The following is a 24,100-nucleotide window of genomic DNA, read 5'->3' as shown; positions in this document are numbered from 1 at the left end:
GGATGTCTCCTTTCTCACAGCTCTGCATATCTCAACTCTGGTCGCCTTTGTCCAGTGAGCTAAATTCTTCATATGCACCCCCACTAAATCAACTGTCTTCTATTCAGTATTTTATTCATTATTCTACCTTTAAAAAAAAAACTGATGTATAACAATTTCTTCTCTTGAGGATGGTCCAGATCTGTCACTATTCTTGAATGCACTAGACATTTTTGGTCCCTGGGGAGCAAATACAAAAATTGTCTGTTTAGCCCTTGGAGTGTGTGCAGTATAAGTGCAGGTCAATTTTAAAGAAGGCAACAGGGCATTCATAATGGGTTTCCCTTTTAAAAGCACAGTAGACCAAAAATAAACCTGACAAAGCGCAGCTGTAGAGTTTTAACATGTGGAAAACTCCACAGGCAGCGGTTATATAACTGGAAAGAAACATGATAAATATTTTACACCGTTAGATGAACTTCCAACTCTGACACGTGAAAAGCAAAGAACACAAAACACACCTCAACTCTCCAAAGAGCAAAAAGCTTACACTGAGAAAGGGCCAAGACTATTGCTAAAATCGGAGCCCTGCCTTCTAGCAAGAGTCTTGATTGCTTTTTTTTCTTTTTTCTTTCTCTGGCGTCCAAGGCGGAGCCGGCGAACCCCATCTCCCCCACAGCGCCTCCCCCGCAGCTTCGCCCGTTGGCCAGAAATTTTCCAAAAATCTCCACCCCTAGGCTGAAAACCCAAAAAGTTTTGTGCCCAGAAGAAGGAAGACAGGAGTTGGAGCGAGGCAGGCAGAATTGCCCTCCACCGCCGCCTCCCCCCCCACCAGCCCCCGCGGCCCGCGCCTCCCCCCCACCTCGGCTCCTCGCCCCGGGGACAGCCGGCAGCCCCGCGCCGGACCAGACACAAAGCCGATCAATCCCGGCGGCGCGGGGGCGGGGGGACGCCCTCCAGGGCTTCCCTTCCGCTCCTCGCCTCCTCCTGCCCCCTCATTAGGACCCAGCCCACACCTCGTCCGGCATCCACCGGCCCTCCCCCTCCCACCCTTCACCCCACAAAAGCAACAGCCCAGTACCCCCCCACCCCGAGCCCGGGGACAGGCCAGACCTGCCCCTAGGCTGCCCGCTGAGAAGGCGCCCCCGGCAGGGGGAAACTGACATCCATCAGGGTCCGCCCACCTCTCCCCTCCTCTCCCCGGAGCGAATCTCTCCTGCGCTCCCGCCCCAGAAGTTGAGGGGCTCCCGCCCGGCCTGCCGCGCTCCGGCCGCCGGGACCCTCGGCCTCGGAGGAGCAGCCAGCTCGGACCCCGGGAAGATGGCGAGGAGGAGCCGCCACCGCCTCCTCCTGCTGCTGCTGCGCTACCTGGTGGTCGCGCTGGGCTGTGAGTTGCTGGGGTACCTCCACCCTCCCACCCACGCGTGCTGGGACCCGGCCCCCCAGACCTCCAGCCCCTGGACGCGGCGCTAGCGGACGGCTGTCTCCGGGGCCCCGGGCTGCGGGTGCGCCGCGGGGAGTCTGACTTGGCACCCAGCGAGCGGGAATCAGGGCGCAGGCTGGCGCGGGGGCGGTTTATTCGGCTTACTGTAAACAGCATCTGATTTTGTCAATTCTGGGTGGAGAAAATTAAGAGCCCACACCAGCAGGTTTCTCACCTTCTTCCAAAGTTCGGGTACGTTTTCAAAGACGCAGGGACGCGAACAGAATGCAAGAACTCACTAACTACTTAGAAGATGCTAGGATCTCAAGATGGCATCACAGGGAGGCAGGCGCCGGCCACACGCGAAGTGCCAGAGAAGGAAGCGGGTAGTGCTAGAGTTGTCTTGGTTTCTGAAGCTTCCTACTGTACGGGTAAAACGCAACGCACTTGTGGGGCAGGGGGATGAGGGGAATTCGTGGCCGTTGAGCCAGAATTACTTGTATCCTCCCCACCTGCACATCTATCTATATTCAGTTAGGGAAGTCTGGTCTGGGGACTCCAGCCCGCTGCTGTGTCCTCCGGGGACGTCCACAGGAATGATTGTTAAAAAAGAGGCAGAAGCTGAATGAACGAGTAGCGGGGGGACGTCCCAAAGCCTGTTTCACGGGGTGGTTCTAAACAGGATTTTCACGGATTCTGGGCTCATGAGATTTAAAATCCTGGGAACGTTTCCTATTAGTTTGTTTTCTTCGCATTAACTTTTTAGGAAAATGGAGGAAATCGACATAGATCTTAAGCACTTAGGCAATGAAGTCCTTTTTTCTATTGTTTTTCTTGTTTTCCTTTATCTTTCTTTTTTTCCTCCCGCCCCCCCCCCTTTTTTAATAGAATGGGTTGTTATTGTTGCTATTCAAGTTCTGGTAATATTTAAAATAACCCGCCGGATGAGTGTCTAATGCCATAATAGAATGACTTTTTCTCACGCTCTTATTGCCGAAGTGGGTATCGCTGAACTCAACGTGATATGAGTTTTGTTTCTTAGTGGGGGAGGAAGGTGCAAGTTGTCTCAGTGAAGGGGCATGTGCTGACCTATATTATAGAAAATTGAACCAAGAAGGCAAATCTTCACAATAAACCATTATGCAATTTTGAAATTGGTATCGTGTTGGAAACACAAAGAAAAAAAATGCAGTAATGGTAAAGGGCAACAAAGAGACAGGCTGGAGAAATTGTCACAAAACTGCTGGAAAAGTTATGTATTTTGTTGACGATCCTAAATTTCAGTTAAAAGAGACTGACTTTAGAATTGCCACTAATTAAAAACAGAGAACATGGTTTTTACTCTTCTATTCTTATTCAGTGATCAAAATAGAAACAATACACCCTAAGTTTGAAAGTGTAGCCAAGAAATAACCAAGAGGCAAACACGGGCTTAGATGAATGAGCAGAATAACCTCTTCTTCAGACTTTGGGTAAATCAAACCATTGGCTCTTCTAACCCTGACTCCTATGGGGGAATAATTTGGGAGTATGTGTGGATCTTTTCTATGCTGTTCCCAGGATGCCAAAAGGTCTGGCATTGCAAGAATGCTTTCTTTTCTTTGTGTGTGTGTGTGTTTTTTTTAATAAACAGTTATTTTATAACAGTAGATTTAAAGAAATATTGTGAAGATAGTATGGAGAGTTCCCATGTATACCACATCCACTTTCTCCTTTTTTTAATATTTTACATTAGTATGACACATGTCATAATTAGTGGAGCAACTTTGGTAATTATTATTAACTAAAGTCCACACTTTATTCAAAGGTCCTTCATTTTTTTTCTAATGTCCTTTTTTATTTCAGGATCTCATTCAGGATACTCTATTACATTTAGCAGTACTGTCTCCTTCGGCTCCTCTTAGCTGTGACAGTTCTCAGACTTCATCTTGTTTTTTATTATCTTGACAAGTTTGAGGAGTACTGGTGAAGTATTTTGTAGAATGTCCTTTAATTGGTGTTTTTCTGATGTTTCCTCATGACTTCTGTATCAGTATGGGCTTATGAATATTTATTTTATACTTTGGATTATAGTCCAATATGATTTTATTTATTTTAGTACTAAAGTTCTTCCAGCTTTGGCCATTGGGAGTTCTTCTAGTGGTTTCTGTATCCTCTGACATATCACCATCATTATATATATATATATAATGCATTTTATATATATAACTTTATATATATAATGATGGGGGATATGTCAGAAAATACAAAAATGTGCATATATATATATATATATATGCATCTTTGTTTTTAGCGCTTCCTTAGCACTCTGTGTTCATTTCTGGCAACACAAAGTGCTTCAGGCTGATCTTGTATATTTCCTGCTCCAGTCCTAGGATCAGCCATTTCTCCAACGAGTGCTGGTTCGTTTTATTGGAGAATGGTATTAGAAACCAAGATGTGAGTCTACCACCATACCACCCTGAACACCCCTGATTTCATCTGATCTCAGAAGCTTAAGCAGGGTTGGGCCTGGTTAGTGCTTGGATAGGAGAAACCAAGATGTAGGCATTGGGTATGCTCATTGCTATCAGAGTGTTGTTGAAAAACAAGAATGTTTTTCAGGGCTAAGTTTCACTCCACAGTCCTATTTGTGATTGATCCATTCAGTTTTCATGTCCAACTCCAAAAACAGAATATTAAAGGCTTTGTATATATCAGACACTGTTCTAAGGGCTTTCTTGAATATTCTCTCTTTTTAAATTCTCAGCAGATGCATGAAACAGAACAAATCTTCAGCTTACATATAGTGGCCCCCAAGGCTCAAGAAAGCTCATTCATGTAGGCTGGAAAGAAATGGAACTGGGGTTTGAAGACCTGAGAATTTGTTCCACAGATAATTGGACTTCTGTCTGAGCACTTAACTCCTTCCACTGTCTTCATTCAAAAAAAAGACTCTGTGTATTTCTTACTCTCTAATTACATACTCATCTTCTTAATATCCATCCCCAATATAACTACCACCCTTTTGTCCCAGTCCTATTTTATATAATATCATGCTTATTCCATTCTTTCCTTTTATTTCTGTTTGTCTGTATTCTTATTTCTTTCTTAGTAGACTGGAAGACTTTTGTTGTTGCTGCTGCCACTGTTATTTGGACTATGAGTTCAGTGTACCTGTTGATACATGGACATTTACTTGTATGTTTAGTGAAACTCTATTTTTCTTTACCATGAAAGTGGGAACTCCACGAGGGAAGGAATTTCTTCATGTTTGCTCACCACTGTATATACAGTGCTAAGCAAAGTGCCTGGTTAATAGTAGGTGTAAATAGACACCTGTTGATCAGATGGGAAGGGCATGAGGTGGAGTAGGTGGAAAAATGGATGGATGCAATTAATGATTTGCTATATAAATCATGAAGCCCTAACTAATGCTAAGTAGGTGAGGTGTCCGATTTCTCGGAGGTGACACTTAAGCCAAGCAGTTGAATGTGAATGAGAGCAGTGTGCTGTTCCTGACACTACATGGCTGGTAGCAGTTGGTCCTCAACTCTGGACTGGAACCCAAGCCAGGCTACTTAGCCTGAGTCTGTAATCTCTCATCAACTGATAAGGGCTTTGGAGCAGGGAAAGGTCTGGATCTTCTGCAAAATCACAAAGTCCTGCCCCGGTGGTGAAACTGACCCAAAAGAGCACTCCAGGGAAGCAGTGCCAGGAAAATTTTGCCCTCTGTAAACATTGTTAAGAACAAAGCATCATCATCACTTTGCGGAGGAGGACTGGTTCCATCCTGGCATGGTCTTAATTATCTGATGAACATAAAGGTCAGATTGGGCTTGCTGGTAGACCTGATAACGGTTTTAAAACTGAGACAGAAATGACATTCAAAAGGAAGAAGTCTAAAACAGAAAGTAAGCATAAAGAGAACAGCAAATTCCCTAAGGCTGATAATACTCATTATCCTTCCACCAGAGCAGTTTAGTGAGAGGAGCCTATGTGCATTTACATATGTTTTCTCTACCCATGGTTTCTATCACATCGGTTTCCTCCGGTTGGTCGGCATTGTTGGTAGAGAAGATGTGTTGAACTATGGAAGCTAGAGCTGCTGTGTTTGTTGAAGTGGGAGCAGAAGAAATCTGTAAAGGCCATTATTTAAAATAACCTTTTCATCCCATAGCACTACTGAGTCGGTACTCCAGTATATCTGTATTGCCAGATTGATGCCTTGAGGAAGATGAAGGTGAATATAGAAAAGGGGAATCGGAATCTAGGTCAAGTGCTTTCTTTGGCAAAAGCAGAAAAAGAAAACTTAAAACTGGGTACTGTTTTCCTGGGAGGTGTTACTGTTAACGTGACCAGAACTCAGAAAAACAATCCAACTATATTTGTTTTCTATTGGTGCAGAAACAAATTACCACAAATTTAATATAACACAGATTTATTATCTTAAAGTTCTAGAGGCCAGAAACCTGAAATAGGTCTCCCTGGGCTGAAATCAAAGTATGGGAAGGGCAGCTATCTTCTGGAGGTTCTAGGGGAGAATCAGCTTCCAAGCTGTTTTTTCCAGCTTATAGAGGCCATTGGCTGGTGGCCCCATTCCTCCAGCTTCAAAACCAGCAATGCTAGGCTTCTATAAATCTGGTTTTCTTCCATATACCTCCCTCTTGCACTTACAAGGACCCTTATACTTACATTGGACCCACCTAGGTAATCCAGATTAATCTGTCCATTCCAAAGTTAGCTGGTTAGCAACTTTCATTCCACCTACAACCTTAATTCCTATTTACCATGTAAAATAACACGTTTTAGGCTCTTGGGATTAGGATGTGGACATCTCTGGGAAACCATCACACCAACCAAAATTAGGATGTGCACAATAACAGTGTAATCAGCATTGTAGCCAAGAATATTCTAGATCCCATGGAGCAACCTTAACTTTAACCTTTAAATTACAATTTATAGTGATATAGAACTGTATGTTTTGAGTTCTATTTCAGATCACATAGTGTAGCAGTAATAAACATGTACTCTGATGCTAAAATCTGTGTCCATTTACTAGCTAACTGTATGATCTGGTACAAGCTATTTGATTTCTGTGTGTGTCGGTTTACTGACCTGTAATGGTGACAATCCCAATAATAGACTTACTTTGTAGAGGTAGGTGTAGGGAGAATTAAATGTGTACACGTGTATAGCACACTTAGAAAACTGGTCCTGTTGTTGTTGATAATATTTGGGGTCAGTGGAGTTAAAGATTCATATTACCATTTATAATGGATCTCCTACATTTCTGAGAGTCCTATCCAAACACAAATAATAGGCTGTTACATAAGTATTATACTAATATAAACAGTTTGTTTTATTCACTTTTGTTATTTAAAGGGTTTATTTTAAAATGTGTTTTTTAAAGTTTTATACACATGTATCTGTATATATAGACACCTGTCTATCTAACTACATGAGAAGAATATGCTAGGCAAGTGAAGGAGGGGGGAAGCCGTCTCAGATATGGAGGGAAGAGTGCCGCACAGAGGTACTTGAGCAAAAGCAATCAGGAAATGGAAGAAGTTCCTTATGGCCAGAGCATGGAGGACAGGGGAAGACAAAAGGCAACAACCAGGGGGCAAGAGGGCCTTGTGGGACAGATTTAGGATTTTGAATTTATCCCAAAGACTAGGAGAAGCCACTGAAGGCTTTTAAAGACTGAGTATTGGATTTGCCTTTCAAAGAGAACACATTGGATGGAGTGTGGAGAATGGGCAGGATGGGTGGGTGGGACATGGAAGTGGGGAGCCCAGTTAGATGTTATTGGAACGGTCCAGCGTTACTTCCTAAGTATTCTTTTATACGGCTTATTGAAAACATGTACATGCACATATAAAATTAGACATTTACATTCACCCACAGAAAATCTACATTCACCCACAGAAAATCGTTTCAGATCTGAAATGTAGTTAATTAAACTTAATCAGGGATTTGAGAAAAACATCTCTTTGGTTTTTAAGGACTTTTTAAAAATGGTGTATACTACACGTGTTTCCAACTCTCTCTTCAGCTCCCAACATCTAAACGTGAAACTAGCTTTTGGGGCTACTATTTATCATCTTTCAATATTACTCTCTCCCCTCTGCCCCACGGGGTTTGTCTTCCTTCGGCATTGTTTTACCTTATTCCTATCTTACCATCCTTAGGAGGGTGATTGGATTAGATTTGATGGAGAGAAGAGTGGCCTTCTGTGTTACTAAGTGTGTGAGGGTATGCCTGTATGAGAGCGACAGAGACACAGAGAGAGATAGAGGGATAGAGGTGGAGAGAGGGGGAGGAGAGAGGGAGCAGGGGAGAGAAAGAAAGAGAATGTGTGTGCTCAAATGAATGCCTGCTAACAGGACCCGACTCTTGGAATCCTCAGGCCAGTGAAGGGTTTGGAAATGTTTACAGTTTTAAATTGTTCCCACATTTTATGAACAGAGAAGCAAAGAACTACGGAACCTAGTCCCATGAAGGTGTTTCAAGAGCTACACTCTTAGCTCTCCACTGTCTTGGCTGAAACAGTCCTGAGCAAGAATTCTTGTGATCTTTTTTTTTTTTTTTTTTTAGTTTAGAGGGAGAGAGAGAATCCTCAACCCCAAGCAGACTGCCCACTAAGCGCAGAGCCTGAAGTAGGGCTTGATCCCAGGACCCCGAGATCATGACCTGAGCTGAAATCAAGAGTAGATGCCTAACCGAGTGAGTCACCCAGGCACCCCAAGAATCCTTGTGATCTTAACAGATGGGAGTTTTAGTTCGTCATTGAAGAATTTTGCCTTTCTCTCTCTCTTATGTCTTGGCAGTTTTTATTTGTTTTGTTAGATTTTCTGTTTTGTTTTAGTTTTCAAAATTTTTCACAGGGACAGTTTGGGACTGAGTTGTTTTTGTGCTGGTAAGGAGTGATAAAGCCTAATCTGGTCTTTCTCCTTTATTCTAGGTGTTTCCAGTTCACTCACTTTCCTTTTTCCAACTGAGCCACCCAGGCGCCCCGTGCAAAAATTTATTTTTACTATTATTATTTATTTTTACTAGTAATTAAACCACAATGCAAAGCTATGTCTCACAAATAGGACTCATGATAACATCTTGCAGAGGCCTTTAAAATCCTTAAGCCAAAGTGCAGCAGGGGTTACCTTCTAGTTAAAACCAACAAAAGTAAGTCGTGAAACAAAATGAATATAACGAAACGAAGGGAAATAAACTCCCAAACCAGTGACCAAATCTAGAAAGGGAAAAATCCCAACTCTCATGCTATGAAAAAAGTCCAGACTAGAAGGTAAGGGCCAAAGCCGAGAAGACCAACACCAGCACTAGCTGAGACTTATAGACAAGTGCAAACTGGTGCTATTTTTAAAGGAGACCAAAGAAGAAGTAATGGCCTCAAATAAAAAGGGAACATGTTGAACTACTGGGAAAGTGCTAAATTTGAAAAGGGAGAATTGTGCTAATGTCTTTAAAAATGCTCTAGAGGCGCTTTAAGATAGGAATGGATTCTAATCAGAAGTTGAACTCCCACCGTGGAATAAACAGTAACTCAGGGTCTATATTTGTTCAGTAATCTAAACATGCAGTCGGCTATGTCATTAAAAAAAATAGGATAAAAATTCTACATAAGCTGGTGGGAGCCGTGGATCATTGGACTTTGGCCCCACACAATGCTTTTGGTCCCAGAACAAGTCAGGTGCTTTCATGCCCTGCCTGTGTGGGTGTGTGTGATTGAGTGAACAGCTCTGCCATTTTGGATACAATATTTCTCCTTCCCAACCATCTTCTCTGCTGTTGTGTTGTCATTGTTGCCAAATGCAATTACTCCCTGAAGGTCTAAACCCCTTCTCTCTAACCCTCTCCAGCTCATCCGTTCCTCAAAGCTGAAGTCTCCCACTATATTACACTCCTGGTGTTCTTGGTATGTTCCTGGTTCTCTTTTGTACTTACTGGGCGACACTGTTACCATGTTTACATGTGTTTCTCTCTGGATTGTGAGTTTGTCAAGGACAGAGATAATACATCTGTCTCTAGCACCTAGAATCCTGCCTGGCACATAGTCATTCTCTAATACTTAATTGAATAGAGGTAAGTAACCTGGAGTTTAATGTTTATTTGTTTCTTAGCTTTGTAAAATGACATTTTAATACTAAGGCTCCCAGGACATGTGTAAAATTAATATTCCCTAATGAATGCATAATTTGACTGCTCTTAGAACTTCCTTCTCCCTCATGAACCATAGCCTCCTTAGAGTTTAGACTTACAAGGTAATATAGAGACTGGTCTGCCCTATAGAGTTTTAAGAAATTTTGCTGATTGCCTGAGGCCTTCTTGTATTGTAAAAGACAAAACAAAACAAAACACACACACACAAAAAAAGCCGACATAAGCTCCTCTTGAATTAGTAAGCATTGATTAAAGTTTCAGAGGAATCCAACAATACCTTTTCACAAGTTGCCTGAGATAAACTACAACACAGGTTGTTGGAGAGTTGTACAAGTACTCTCTACGAGTACAAGCAGGCGATTCCAGACTTCACCCTCATGGTCCAATCTCTTTGCCACTCAATTGATAGCTTAGCAATCCATGTCCCTCAGTAGGCAAAAGTTTACTAAAAGAGAGGGGAGGGCCTGATAAAGTGATCTTTATTTCCAAACCAAAGATGGTTTTCCTAGGCATTCTTGTCGAGTAATCATATCTTCTTGTGGGATCTTGACACCTGCTTATTAGCAGTGAAAAACTTTCTTCTGGATCCAGGTGACTCATCAACTAGGTCCAAGGGTGTTCTTTCGTTGCAAATGCCAAGATTAGATGCATCCTAAGATTTTCAGCTCTATTGTGCTACTCTCCCAGAAAATCTGAATGAGGATGCTGAAATGTTCAAAAAATACTGCCTGGAGCACTGGTTCTTCAGACTTTTTTAATCCCTTGTTCTCCTTTTCTTAAAAAGAGCGTATGGCCCAACATATATTTTTGGTAATGAATTATATATATGTATTTCTGTATCAATAGATTGTATTAATTATAAGATACATACAAAATAAGTATCAGACAAATGAGATAATGAAAAATAAATCAGCAGAAATGCCCTTGGGCAGAAATGAGGTAATGGTTGCCCTATATTACAGCACTTGATAAAACCTCTATCATTAAAACACTGTGAGACTAGCACATGAATAGAATGACAGACCAGTAGAACAGAATATGAAGTCCAGGAACTGGCCCAAGTTCATTTGGAAATTTAGTATAGATGTGAGATGTATCTTTCCACTTATTTATCTATATATAAAGTAGGAGCATCTCAAACCATAGAGAATGCTTAATAAATATTGTTACAATTGGGTAGCCATTTGAGGGGGGGGAAATGGGTTGGATCCTGACAGTGTACATGAGGATGAACTCCAAATGAATCAAAGATCTAAATGTCAGTAAGTAATAAATTCACCCTCCAAAAAATAACAGAAGCATGGATGCATTCTTTTAAAAACTATGTATCAAAAGGACATCTGCTTGAAAAAAATAAAATACCATACAAAAATCAAAAGGCAAGTGACTAATTGGGAAAAAGATATCTGTACCCCTAAATCTCAGCCAAAGAGTATTGTCACTGATATGCAACAAGCCCTAAAAATGGAAAGAAAATAAAAATATAAAGGACAAAATGGAAAAATGGCACACATACAACACAAACCCCAGAGAGTTCCCAGAATAAAAATTTTAATAGTTCTTCAGATATGACACTGCGCTCAACATCACTTAAATGCAAATTAAACTGTCACAAAGATAATATCTCTTCCCTGCCAGATTAGCAAAAACACATAACTCATCTGCATCCTCAATTATTGAAGCTGTGTGCAAGCAGACATTCTCACTGCTGAGGGGCTATGTAGTGATCTATCTGCTATGGAGAAGAATTCAGCAATATGTAGACAAATTGCATGTCTACTCTGACTCATCAACTCTACTACCGGGAGCCTGTTCCAAAGCTGTATTTGCAAAAAACAGGACATGATCCAGGCATGGTATTATTTATTTCAAAATTCTTTATTATAAAGAAGATTGAACACAATCAAAAGCCCATCAGTAGGAGATTGGCTGAATAAAGAAGAGAATGGTATGCAATGCAGCCATAAAAAGGAACGAGGGTGATCTCCATGTAGAGGTATAGCAAAGGAAAAAAGCAAGGTGCGGAACAGTATAATGTAGCATGCTATATTTTGTGTAAGAAAGAAATACTGGAAGGTTAAATGAAAACCACTCACAATGGGTGGCAAGGGGCAGAAATGGAACTGATTTCTCTTAATAACTTATTACATAGATTTGGTTGTGTAAACTTAAATGTTTTGTTTCAAAGATAAATTCACCAAAACAGCCATCTAAAAAATTGAAAACATATGGACAGAAATGAACCTACTGTGTCAAACTAGTGATGTAACCATGCGGAGGAAAGAATTTTTCCCGTCTGAGTTTGGAATATAATATTCCAATGAGTAGTAGAATTCATTTTAAGGATAAATAAAGCTGCAAATATACTTTCAATGAAAATTATTGAAAGCAGTGGTGTTATTTTGAAATTACACTACAGGATAATGCAAATCAATAATTATAATATAGATATCAAGATTTTCAGGGAAGGAAAAAAGAGATACAAGTGTTATGTTTTAAAAAACAGTAAAAGTCCTATCATGTATATTTGAATTGGAAATATCAGTATGAACTCCTAATGCTTTTTTTGTTCCCAAACTGCATATTTCCTATCTCTGTCCACTAAAAAAAAAGCCTAGATGAAATCTCAACCTGTATCAGTTCATTTTAATGAAGTAACAACCTAAAAAAATCTCAGTAGTTTGCCACCATACACATGACTTCTGCTTTCATCCCCTTTTGGTGGCTCCATGTCAGCTCTGCATGTCCTGTTCTCATTCCAGGCCCCAGGCTGAAGGAGCTGACCCCGTTTGGGACAGACAGTCCTCGTGGCCAAGGGAAAAGTGAGAGACGGACTAAACTACGTGTTGGCTCTTAAAGCTGCCACTTACCAGGGCATATGTTCATTGGTCAAAGCAATCGCATGGCCAAAACTGCAACTGGGTTGGGGAAGTGTATCTTGCCAGCCAGGAGGCCCTGGATATCACGTGATAATAAGTGGGAAGGGAAAGAGTAGTTGGGAATAATAATAAAATCTATCCTACAACACTATGAGAGTGAGCATACACACTGTGATCTCTAAATACCATTCCACACTAGCAGTGACCGGGGAATCTTTGGAGGAACAACTGATTCCATGTTTAGGGTTGGGTGTATTTGAGTCTGGAAACACTTATTTTGTTGTGCCAGAAAGCCAGAGAACTCTCAAAGCTAATGGGGTCGTGTCTAAAGGACACAGGAATCAACATGAAAAGTCTCACTGTGGCCAAATTAGAGGCTGTTTTGAGAATCAAAAATATTGAAGGCAATTGATTTAAAGATGCCACACATATTTTTAAATGTATCAGTTATAGACATTAAAAAGAGTCGATAAAATTAAAAAAAATAAAAAAATAATCATTACACTTTGGTCACCATTAGAACCAACTACATCAGTGGCTCCCTACCCTGATTTTTAACAATCAAAATAAAGAAGCCTTCATGCTGCTTTCCTTTATGTTTGTATATATATATAACATATAAACTTAAGTGACAGAGAAAATTTTTCTTTATAGAAGTCAAGCTAGTAAGTGTGCAAACATAATAGGAAAAACAGAATCTAATCATCATCACCTTGCAACATGTCATTGGTTCAGGATGGGATTATTAAAAATTAGACAAAATGTGATGGGGACCTTTAAAATGGAAGGACCAGTCTGTTATCATCTAAAACCACTGATTAATCTTAGCATTATTAAAAGTAGGACAATCACTGTACGATACAACAGGAAGCATGTGGCATCCCCTATGTAGTGTTTGTGCTCATCCCTCAAGAAAATAATAATAATAATTGACCTTTATCTGAATCAAGCCTCTAGGCAGGCTACCTTTTCTTTACAGGAGGGTAGATGCACAGATTAAAGACACGGACAAACTTAGAAAGTGAGTTGTTCTACAGAATAACTGGCTAGGTTTCCTCAACAAGTCAATGGATGGGAGGAAAGTATATGGAGCAGGTTAGCTCTGGATTAAAAAACAAAAGACAAAAAGCTTAAGAAGCAAGTGTAATGCTGAAATGCAGATGTTGATTCAAAAAAGATATTAGGTGAATTTGACTAGGGCAGGGTATAGATTATACTAAGGAATGAATTATAATTTGTTATTTTAATGTTATTTTAGCCATATGTCTTTAGTTTGTATTGATACTTCCTAAAATAATAAAGAAAATTGATACCTATATATGATTTGCTTTAAAATTTCTCAACAACAAAAAGGATAGACGAAGTAAACGTGGCCATCTTTACAACTGTCGAATCCAAATAATGAGTATATGGAGTCTATTGTTCTGTTCTACTTTTGTGTGTATTTGAAAATTTGTCACAGGGGCACATGGCTGGCTCAGTCAGTAGAGCTCTTGATCTTGGGGTTGTGAGTTCAAGCCCCATGTTGAGTGTAATGATTACTTAAATAAATAAATCTTAAAAAAATTTGTCATAGTAAAAAAGCTAAACCTATAAAAAAAAGAATGTGATAAATATATAAAAATTTCAGTATTTCTTTTCTTAAGCCCTCTGGGTTTTATTGGACAATCCACCTTAGGGTCTACTGGTTTAAAGAGAACATAAATAGACCAAAGTGAGTCTACTTGAAATATCTGCTCTCTTAAACTCTAAACCATCTTAACCAGTATAAGAAACCTGAATTCTGTCTGAATGGGCCCCTTTTTAATCTAGCTAGTCTGTTTCACACTAACTGAAAAATAAAATGCCTGCAAACAAACTGAACATGCTGTCATTAACGAACTCCAACATCCTGGGTTATATACAAAGTCTGTTAGTAAATCTGCATTAACAGCAATATTTTTCTTCATAATGTGGTGTGGACTTTTCAGTTCATTTCCTTTGAAAGGGACTTTAATATTTTATTCCCTAAAATCTAAAAGTACCCACTGGATGAGTACATGTCAGAGTCATAGACCGATGACAAGAAAAGATGAATATGAAAAGGAGAGTTGATTAAATTCCTAAAAATTTAAAGTTTTTCTCTTGCATTTATTTAATGGAGGACGGTCCAATCAAGCCTCTTTCGTCCACCCTCTGGCTCTTCCAAACAACAGAAGAGACTACTTCAGCTTTTTTTAGTAGGGTAAAGGCATATCCAGTGCTTAACATGCCAACTCAAGCACATTTCAGAATTGCACACACTTCCTAAAATATTCATTTAATGCTCAAATTCATGTCATTAAAACTTAATATCAAGTTCCAAATGAGTTCTTTATATGATTTAATTTCCCATAGTTCCTTTAACCTTGAAGACCCAAAGCTCTAAGGATTCTCTGAAGAAGACTCTGGTTGTGGGGAGAGAATGAAAGAATTAGAGGCATTTCGAAGCCGCCCAGAGCCTGTGCCAGGAGCTTAGGCACACTCTCATTGTAGCCATTTATGTCAGAAATGATTTCTATGTGAAATAACATGTTCCCCAAATACACCATGAATTCATGAGCAAGAGAATGTAGGCATTAGTAGAGGCAGGAGTTCACCTCACCTCCCATCCCATTACCTCTTAGAGTGGAAGCAAGACTGCATCATATTCCTTGAATAGAATTTAGAGTCCTAACTATATGAACAAGCAAGCCATGTCCCTCTTGCTTGCACCATTCCACACATTCAACTATTTGTCTTTGGGGGTGAGATACTGGAATCTGCTGAGTGATGATGAGATCATTCAAGACAAGCCTTTTTCATTCCATGGGCTGGAACATTTGAGGAAATTGATTTCTTATTATTAGAAAAATAAAAGGACACATAATTTTGGAAATCAGATACAGAAATACCTCTTTTAGAGAGTAAAGTTACCTCACCAATGAGTGTGTTGAATATATTTTTTTTTTCCCCAGAGGACGATGGATTTTCGTCTTTTACCTGAAAGAATATCAGTTACATTTTCCATGACGGAGTAACTCAGGGGTACATTCACACTGACCGAAATGGTGGGCAGAATCACGTTCACTTTTTATGTTGATTAATTTTATAAATTAGGGTTCCCAGTCTATTTGGCAGGGGTACGTTATTGGATTCATAAGTTAAATGTCCAGGTGAAAGGTCTCTACTGGAGGGTCAGAGGACCTCCTTATACTTCAAACCATAAAGGTTACTTGTTTACAAGGAAGCAAAAAGTATGGCATAAATAAAACGTAGCTTGGGATGCAAAGACCTAAGATTGTGTCAGTTCTGCTCTTAGTTTTTGATAAAGCTAAAAAAAAAAAAATAGAAAACTATTTTATTTGGATCTTGTTTTCCTTATTTGTAAAATGAGAGGGTTTGATTTAACGATGATTAGAGTTCTTCATAATTTAACATTTTGTTTTCAAATGGGAAAAAAAATGTACCATACTTAGATGCTAAAATTATTTTGTATGGTGTTGAGAACTTGTTTACATTCTAAACGGCCTCTTTCAGAGTTCTTATTGGTTAGAACACAGAGCTTGTTTTGAAAAGGAGCAAGAAATGGCTTGGTATTCATGAAGTTGATTGTATATTATGTATAAAGTCTCTATTTGATGCCGTAGTCGTCAGGAAGTTGCTAGAAGTTTTGAAGAATGAAGCAGTATACCAAAAGATGGTATTTAGGCTAACCAATAATTTTGAGCCTTACATATAGGATAGACTTAGAAGGAAAGAAGTGACAATAGCCCAAGTATTAGGTAAAAAGGTACAGAATTAAGGTAGCAGCTGCCAAAATTGTTTAGGAACAGTTAAATCCAGAAGACATAGAAAATAGAAATTGGTAAGATTTAGTGGTTGATTAAATATGGGGGGACATCAAAGACATCAAAACAGTAATTTCAAGTTTGTAAATTTGAAGAACCAGAGAAATCATAATGTTTACATTGAGAAGGAATGATTATTTTGTGTATGTCAAGAGGCAACAAAATATCCGACTACACATGTCTCTATAGAGCATTGGAAAGAGGATGAAAGTATAAATCCTCTTGTACTTATCCCCTGTACTTAAGTGGTAAACAAAAATAGGGAGATTCACTCTGGGAGAAGACATTCTCCGGGAGAATACTCAGAGGTTGGATTAGTAGGGGCAAAGGACTGAACTCTGGAGCATGTGCTCAGTTAAAGAATATAAAATAGCAGAGACAATGAAGAAAAAGTGCCCAGGGAAATAAGAGACAAAGTGGGGAGAAATTTTGCCAAGTCAGTTGTTATCTGGAGGCCAGAAGTCCCAAGGGACTTCAAAGTGAAGCTATGGCTAACCTGAACGATTAAAAAGAAGACAGAATTAGCATTTGAATGGAACTTTACGATTGGCAAACGCTTCACACAAATTATATTACTTAATTCTCCTGTAAACATTGCTGTGACGTACCGGGAACTATTTTTATCAAGGTTTCATAAATGAGAAGCAGAGGCTTGGAATATTTTTAGGGAGACACAGAGGCAGGACTTGAAGTTAGAACTGCTGACTCCAAATCCCATCTTTTTTTTCCCCCCTATGTGGGAGATGGAAACACTGGAAAGTGTAAGGGAAGTTAGAAGGCTGAGGAGATTTTTAGGGGAAATGGAAGGCAATCTTTTCTGGTGTTCAAGGGCACAAGGAGAAGAGAGGGGAATCTCTGTCTTGTCATGTATGGATTTAGAATCAGCATACAGTATCTCACAGGGGCACTGCAAGGATGACTCATTTTTTCTGTCATAATAAGAAAATAATTTGAGTATTCCGTTTAGAGTGTGGGTAATGGCTTAAAAATCTTAATATGTTATTAAAATGCCTTCTGACATTTAATGTCTGACATTTAGTAGTATGACCACTACAAATGTGTGGTTGTCTCTTAACACATACAAATGTCTTCTGTTCACAACTCAAATTGAATTCAAAGCAATATTAACCTGAGGGTAAGCCATAAGCCCGAAATAAGTATTTCATGATCTGAAAATATTGTTTCACTAAATGGGAAAAATATCCAAACATGAGCTCATCCAGTATTGTTGAGGGATTTATTATGAAATTTAGTCACACTGTAGCATCACAGATCATTTGAAAGGGAAATAGAAAAAGTCCCCATAATTTTCTGGCTTTTTTCCTAGAAGTTAATATCAAAAGAAAAACATGAATATTGTCATAAGCAAAAATAAATATTTTCATATATCACACACTTCCTAAATTTTTTGTATGTATTATATTTTAAATTGCTACGTGCTATCTGATAGTAGGACACAAAAGATTTTTTTTTCTTTATTTTGAAAAGAAGAATAACTCTTTCAGCTAATTTCTGTGGTACCATTTTGTAATTTCTTCTGTCTTTTACTACTTCCCAACTTTAGTTTCCATGGGAACAGGATCAGTCAGAAAATATTTGGGACTCTTTCAGAATGTTGAGTCCAAGATTCCTAATTAGGCTTCAGGCACTTGCAGTTTAATTATGAGTGTCTGCGTTATATCTTTGAAGGTAACGAAAACTGGGTTAAGATTTCATGATATGTTTGCCATTTCAAAGATTTTTATTAAAAGATTTGGATCAGAGAGCTTTAAAATCATTTAAGTATGTGGGAGAACATGCCTGGAAAGAAAAAAAGAAAGAAGGAAATATCTTTGGGCATACTATTCTTGACTGAAAAGAAAACTTAAGAGACACCAAGTATCCCAGTTAGATGATCAAAATTGGTTAAATGTTTCTTAGCTGAAAATGTTATCCTTGGAAATACAGCATATTGTGAGTAGGCAGAATTATATTGGGCTTAGATTTGGAGCAGGGAGTAATTAAAAATCAAAAGAGGTGAGAGAAAATTACAGAATTGAAAAGTCACCAAACTATACCAAAAAGGTCTCAATAAACCCTGTGTCCTCCCCAATACCTCCTTTCATAGTTTTATCGTGAGAACAATTACCACCAGTGGAACATGGGAGATCATAGGTTTACCCTTAAAATATTAGCTTTATAGGCCATGTGACATCAGCTGTGTAAGTGGAGAATACTCAGTTTGTAATAGTTTGTAACGCAAAGCTTTCAGGTTTCTATTAGCTGAATGTGTGTTCAAGGAATTTGATGGGGAACTACCAGTGGGTGCTGCTGCCCCAGGGAGTGTTGCGGAGTTTGATTGTCACAATGTTGGGTGGATGCTATACACCTGCTGGGCAGGGATCTTTGTGCTGGACAGTGTTGTAAAATGAAGAACTTCCCTGTGTCCCTCGCCCTTCATCCTTCATCCGGCAGTTCCCACTGCATGTTCATATAAGTGAAAACTTTATAACTATCTGAGCCTATAACTTACACTAATTTAGCTGTAAACAGAATTTTTTTTTTTTGCACAGCCTTAATGCATAACTAAATATCCACAGTGAGTCTGTTCTTTATTTTCCTGTACCGTTTGGAATGGCTTCAGGTCTTTTTCTCTTAAATCGAGTTTAACATATTAAGTATAGACAGACTAATACCTGAATTCTTCATCATTGTGTATGCTAATGTACTCATGTATAAACATTTATAAATTGAAATATATAATATTTTACTATATATTGTTCTATTTTTATTTCTCTTTAATATTAAAGGAACATTATGTTTAGTTTTCCAAATTTTATACATGCATATATGTTTATATGTGTATATGTATACACATATGTACATAGAAAATGTTATATTACCCATAAATTTTGTTTCAGGATAGTAAAGGGGCATGAAAAATTTATTAGAAAAAGAGGTCTGGGGTGCGTGGATGGCTCAGTTGGTTAGGTGTCTGCCTTTGGCTCAGGTCATGATCTCAGGATCTTGGGGGGGGGTCCCTGCTCAGCAGGGAGTCTGCTTCTCCCTCTCCCTCTGTCCCTCCCCCACCCCCCTCGTGTGTGTGCGCTCTCTCTCTCTCTCTCTGTCTCGCTCTCTCTCTCTCATGCTCTCTCACTCTCAAATAAATAAAATCTTTAAAAAAAAGAAAAGAAAGAAAAAGAGGTTCTGGGAGTGCTGAAAACCAACCAATTAAAATAAATGGTTGCAAATTACATGTATTTCATGCCTGCAGTAAATTCTTCAGTTTGTGGAAGACAGGAAACTTATATATTCTATTTTTAGGGAAGCAGTTTTTTCCCTTTTCAGTGTTCATTTTTAGCTGATGTGAGAGAAAAAATTAAATGGGAGAAAAATATTAAAATAATGACTATAGAATGCACTGAAGAATAACTGTTCATACGCACCCGTGTTTCACTAAAATATGTCATTTTTTTCCTTTTATATGTAGTTAGAGTGAGGGTAGTTTAGAGTTATGCCATGTGAAAGTTACTTTTAGATTTTTGTGCAAAGAGACTATAAACTTTAGTATTATCAAAGAATTATTAAAGTATCACTAGAGCCTAATACTGTATTTTAATTCAACTAGTATTTGTGGGTCTAGTATGCCAGGGGGTGTGCTAAATTACAAAGATACTTAGTTTATACCATCTTTAAAATATCTTTCATGCTCTATGTAAATATAGTTTATAGTATATATAAAATGTACTAAAAAAGTTGATACATCTCATTTGAAGACATGTTTAGTTTTGTTTGCAACAGACATTTAATTATCTCTTATTGTGTGTGAAGTATGAAATATGTCAAACAGTTCCTAACATTGTCATGTTCCTAATGCTATTCAGTGGAAGACACAGATATGTAAAAGATAGTTTGTAATAAAAAATAATAAAGGCTTATAAAAGTGCTGTATCAGAAGAAGGACTAACTATGTACAGAAGGATAGAAGGGGCTGGGGAAGGCTTTGCCTTTCATAATGTTTGAGTGGGGCATTGAGTTATCTGTGGAAGTTCCCCATTTGTCAGGGGAGTGTTGGAAGGAGGGGATTTCAGAGAGAGAGAATGGAGGATGCAAACACCCATGGTGTTCAAAGAGCAGTGGGAGCCCTCTGGGGGCAGGGGGAGGACTTGAACGCATCGGGCTCCTTGCTCAGTGGGGAGTCTGCTTCTCCCTCTGCCTCTCTCTCTCTCTCTCTCAAATAAATAAATAAAATCTTATAAATAAATAAATATAATCAGAGTGTATTGTGAGAGGGTACCTCATGAAGGAGTGAGGCAGATGAATTGAAGCCTGTGCACATTCGTGTTCATCCTTAGCAATTTCCCTCCTGAACCAAAGAGCCATCTCTCCCTCCGAAAGCTAGTTTCTTCCTGTGCTCAGGATGACATTCCACCAGTCTCCTTGGGTCCTTTGTTTCATCCTCCCTTATCTATCTTCAACTTATCTTTATTACTAGCTCTCCAATCATGGGCTACAAACATGTTAAAGTCTCTACAATTGCAGTGGGAAAAAAGCTCACTGTGATTCTGTAATAAAATTCTTAAATTGGGGATCTGCATTTGTCTCCGTTTTTGTAGTGACCATTCAGCCCACCGCAAAGTGCTCCTTTCCCATGCCACTGAAATTGCTATCATTGTATCACCAATGATTTACTAGTCTCTAAATTTCCAGCTTACTTTCAGTTAAAACCTTACTTGACCTCTCTGGAACATCCAATATTGTTGACGCTCCCTCCTTGAAAGTGTACCCACCCCTGACTTCCATGACATCATTCCGCCCTAGTTTTTCTTGTTTCTCTGATTACTTCTTCTCAGTCTTCTACAGAACTTTCCCTTGGGCTTTTTCCTCTTTTACTCTACTCCATTGTTCATACTCTAAGTTATATTTCCCCTTGGAGAGTCACAGTGCTCCTTAGCATGCTAAAGGCTCTAATAACTCCTACAATAGAGAGTTTTGTTTAACTCTTTTTTTTTTCATGGATTTTATCTTTAATCTCTATATCCAACATGGGGCTCAAACTTACAACCCCAAGATCAAGAGTTGCATGATCTGGGGTACCTGAGTGGCTCAGTTGGTTAAGCATCTGCCTTTGGGGTGGGTCATGATCCCAGGGTCTGGGGAAGGAGCACAGCATCAGGATCCCTGCTCAGTGGGGAGTCTGCTTCTCCCTCTCCCTCTGCCTGCCTCTTCCCCTGCTTGTGCTCTCTCTCTCTCTCTCAGTCAAATAAATAAATAAAATCTTAAAAAAAAAAAAAAAAGCTGTATGTTCTACCGACTGAGCCAGCCAGGCACCCCTGTTTAACTTACTAACTGGGTGTTTCCCAAACATTTATGACCACAGAACCCTCATCTTTCTTTTTTTATTTTATTTTATTTTATTTTATTTTATTTTATTTATTTGAGAGAGAGAGAGAATGACAGATAGAGAGCACGAGAGGGAAGAGGGTCAGAGGGAGAAGCAGACTCCTCGCTGAGTAGGGAGCCGGATGCAGGACTCGATCCTAGGACTCCAGGATCATGACCTGAGCCGAAGGCAGTCGCTCAACCGACTGAGCCACCCAGGCGCCCAACCCTCATCTTTCTATAAGACACTAAAAGTCAGTGGCCAGTCTGAGGAGAGGAAACAGGAAAGGAGCATCAGAGAAGAGAACCAGGAGAGAATGTTGTCACAAAACTATCAAATGTGAAAAATCATACAAGGCTATTTAATTTTATCAAAGTGGATTTTGTCAAGATGTTACTTAAGAGCTTTGACAGGAGAATTTTTTTTTTAAAGATACTTATTTATTTATTTATTTGATAGAGAAATTGAGAGAGAGGCAGAGCATAAGCAGGGGGAGTGGCAGGCAGAGGGAGAAGCAGGCTCCCCGCTGAGCAGGGAGCCCTATGTGGGGCTTAATCCCAGGACCCTGGGATCATGACCTGAGCTGAAGGCAGACGCTTAACTGACTGAGCCACCCAGGTGCCCTGACAGGAGAACTTTCTAGAAGTGGTGAGACTTAGGAGAGGCCTTGAAGATTGGAGAGAATTTTAATGGAGAGGAGACAGAGCCTCCACTCCTGTGCACACCTCCCCTCCAAGGGAAGGCTGTGTGAAAAGGATAAGGAAGACTATCCATTGTCCTTGAGATGTAGGCATGGCTCAGAGGAGGGTGTTTGTTAAGGTTTAAAGGGGAGTGATTGACTACATAAGGTTGTTCTAGGTCATTATTCTTGGGACACAAATGACTATGGAACATTTTAAAAAATTTACAGTGTATCGCTGAACCTCCAAAAAGAACTCCTAAGACACAAAGCACACTTGTATTAAAGTAGACACCCCCAAATTAATTTATTACTTAATACATTTATGATGCTTGTATTAGAGTTCTCCAGAGAAACAGAACCAATAGGAAGTGGATATAAATGAAAAGACTTATTTTGAGGACTTGGCTCATGGGATTAAAGAGGCAGACAAGTCCAAAATCTGCAGAGTGGGCCAGCAGACTGGAGACCCAGGAAGAGCCAGTGCTGCAGTTCAAGGCCAATGGCTGTCTGCTGCAGAATTCCCTCTTGCTCAGGGGAGGTCAGTCTCTTGTTCTGTTCAGGCCTTCAGCTTATGGGAGGAAGCCCACCCACCTTATGAAGGGCAATCGGCTTTACTCAAAGTCCATCCATTTAAATGTTAACCTCATCCAAAAACACCTTCACAGAAACATCCAGAATAATGTTTGACCACATATCTGGACATTCTGTCCCATCCAAGATGACACAAAACTAACCACAATGCTATTTTAAATTATATATCAAAATTTTCAAGCAAGTAATTTTACTTTAAGAAATAAAACTTCTTGGGTGCCTGGGTGGCTCAGTTGGTTAAGCAACTGCCTTCGGCTCAGGTCATGATCCTGGAGTCCCAGGATCAAGTCCCACATCGGGCTCCCTGCTCAGCGGGGAGTCTGCTTCTCCCTCTGACCCTCCCCCTTCTCATGCTCTCTCTCTCTCATTCTCTCTCAAATAAATAAATAAAATCTTAAAAAAAAAAGAAAGAAAACTTCTCACCTTGTGTTATTAAAATAGAATTTATTAAATGGATATTTAAAAAAATAAGAACAGTGATATTTGGCTTTTAAAATCACATTTTAGGTAACTCTTCCATATACTACATACTACTACTACTGTGTAATTTTTTGCTGCAGCACAATATGAAAATTAATTCCGCACAGTGATGTTGTGATAAAGTGTTTTCGATTTCAAAATTAGCTGCTTCAGAATCTTTCATTGATTAATCTTGTGCAGCTCATCCCTTAATTCAAAAAAATTAAGCATAGCACTTTATATTCCATTTCCATTTTCTCCATAATTAACTTTGTTTCCATTCATTTGGCAAATATTTATTTAGTATCTACTACAAATCAAGCAATTCTTGGTTTGGAGTATCGGTATAGGCAAGAAAATAAAGCTCCCTGCCTTCAGTGCATAAGTACATTATATAGTGTGTTAGAAGGTGATGGGCACTATGGAAAAAAGAAAAATCAAATCAGAATTAAGGAAATCAGGGAGTTTGGAAGGAAAAAGGTCAGATGGAGGTGGGGTTGCAATATGGAAGATGGTGGCCAGAGTAGACTTCATTAAGGAGGTGTCCTCTGAACAAAAACTTGAAGAAGTAAGAGAGTTCATAGACATCTGAAGGAAGAGTCTTTCAGGCAGAGGGAACAGTCAAGCCTGGCCTGTTTTGAGGATGAGTACGGAGGCCAGTGTCCCTGGAGGAATTGAGGAAAGGAGGTTGAAAGGAAGCAAGGCCAGACTGCATAG

General features: G+C 39.4%; 1 protein-coding gene across 4 annotated transcripts in view; it reads left to right on the top strand.

The window, feature by feature from the left end:
- The first annotated feature begins 1,059 nt into the window (after positions 1-1,059).
- Positions 1,060-24,100, top strand: part of JAM2 (junctional adhesion molecule 2) — a 57,175-nt gene continuing 34,134 nt past the window's right edge. For 3 of the 4 annotated variants that reach the window (XR_015768418.1, XM_088024186.1, XM_028115193.2), the window contains exon 1: positions 1,061-1,366. Coding sequence is in view for 3 of the 4 variants with exons in the window: in XM_088024186.1 (XP_087880312.1) it covers positions 1,300-1,366 (67 nt within the window). In the remaining variant the exon portion in view is untranslated. Of the gene's footprint in view, positions 1,367-24,100 lie in introns of all 4 variants that reach the window. The other variant, XM_028115200.2, reaches the window with a different exon arrangement.

Source organism: Eumetopias jubatus, unplaced genomic scaffold (assembly GCF_037043125.1).
Source record: "Eumetopias jubatus isolate StellerSeaLion01/CBP00866 unplaced genomic scaffold, mEumJub1_p1.0 scaffold_1, whole genome shotgun sequence".
Taxonomy (NCBI): domain Eukaryota; kingdom Metazoa; phylum Chordata; class Mammalia; order Carnivora; family Otariidae; genus Eumetopias; species Eumetopias jubatus.
Note: the sequence above shows the minus strand (reverse complement) of the source record. Positions and strands in the feature narration are given on the sequence as shown.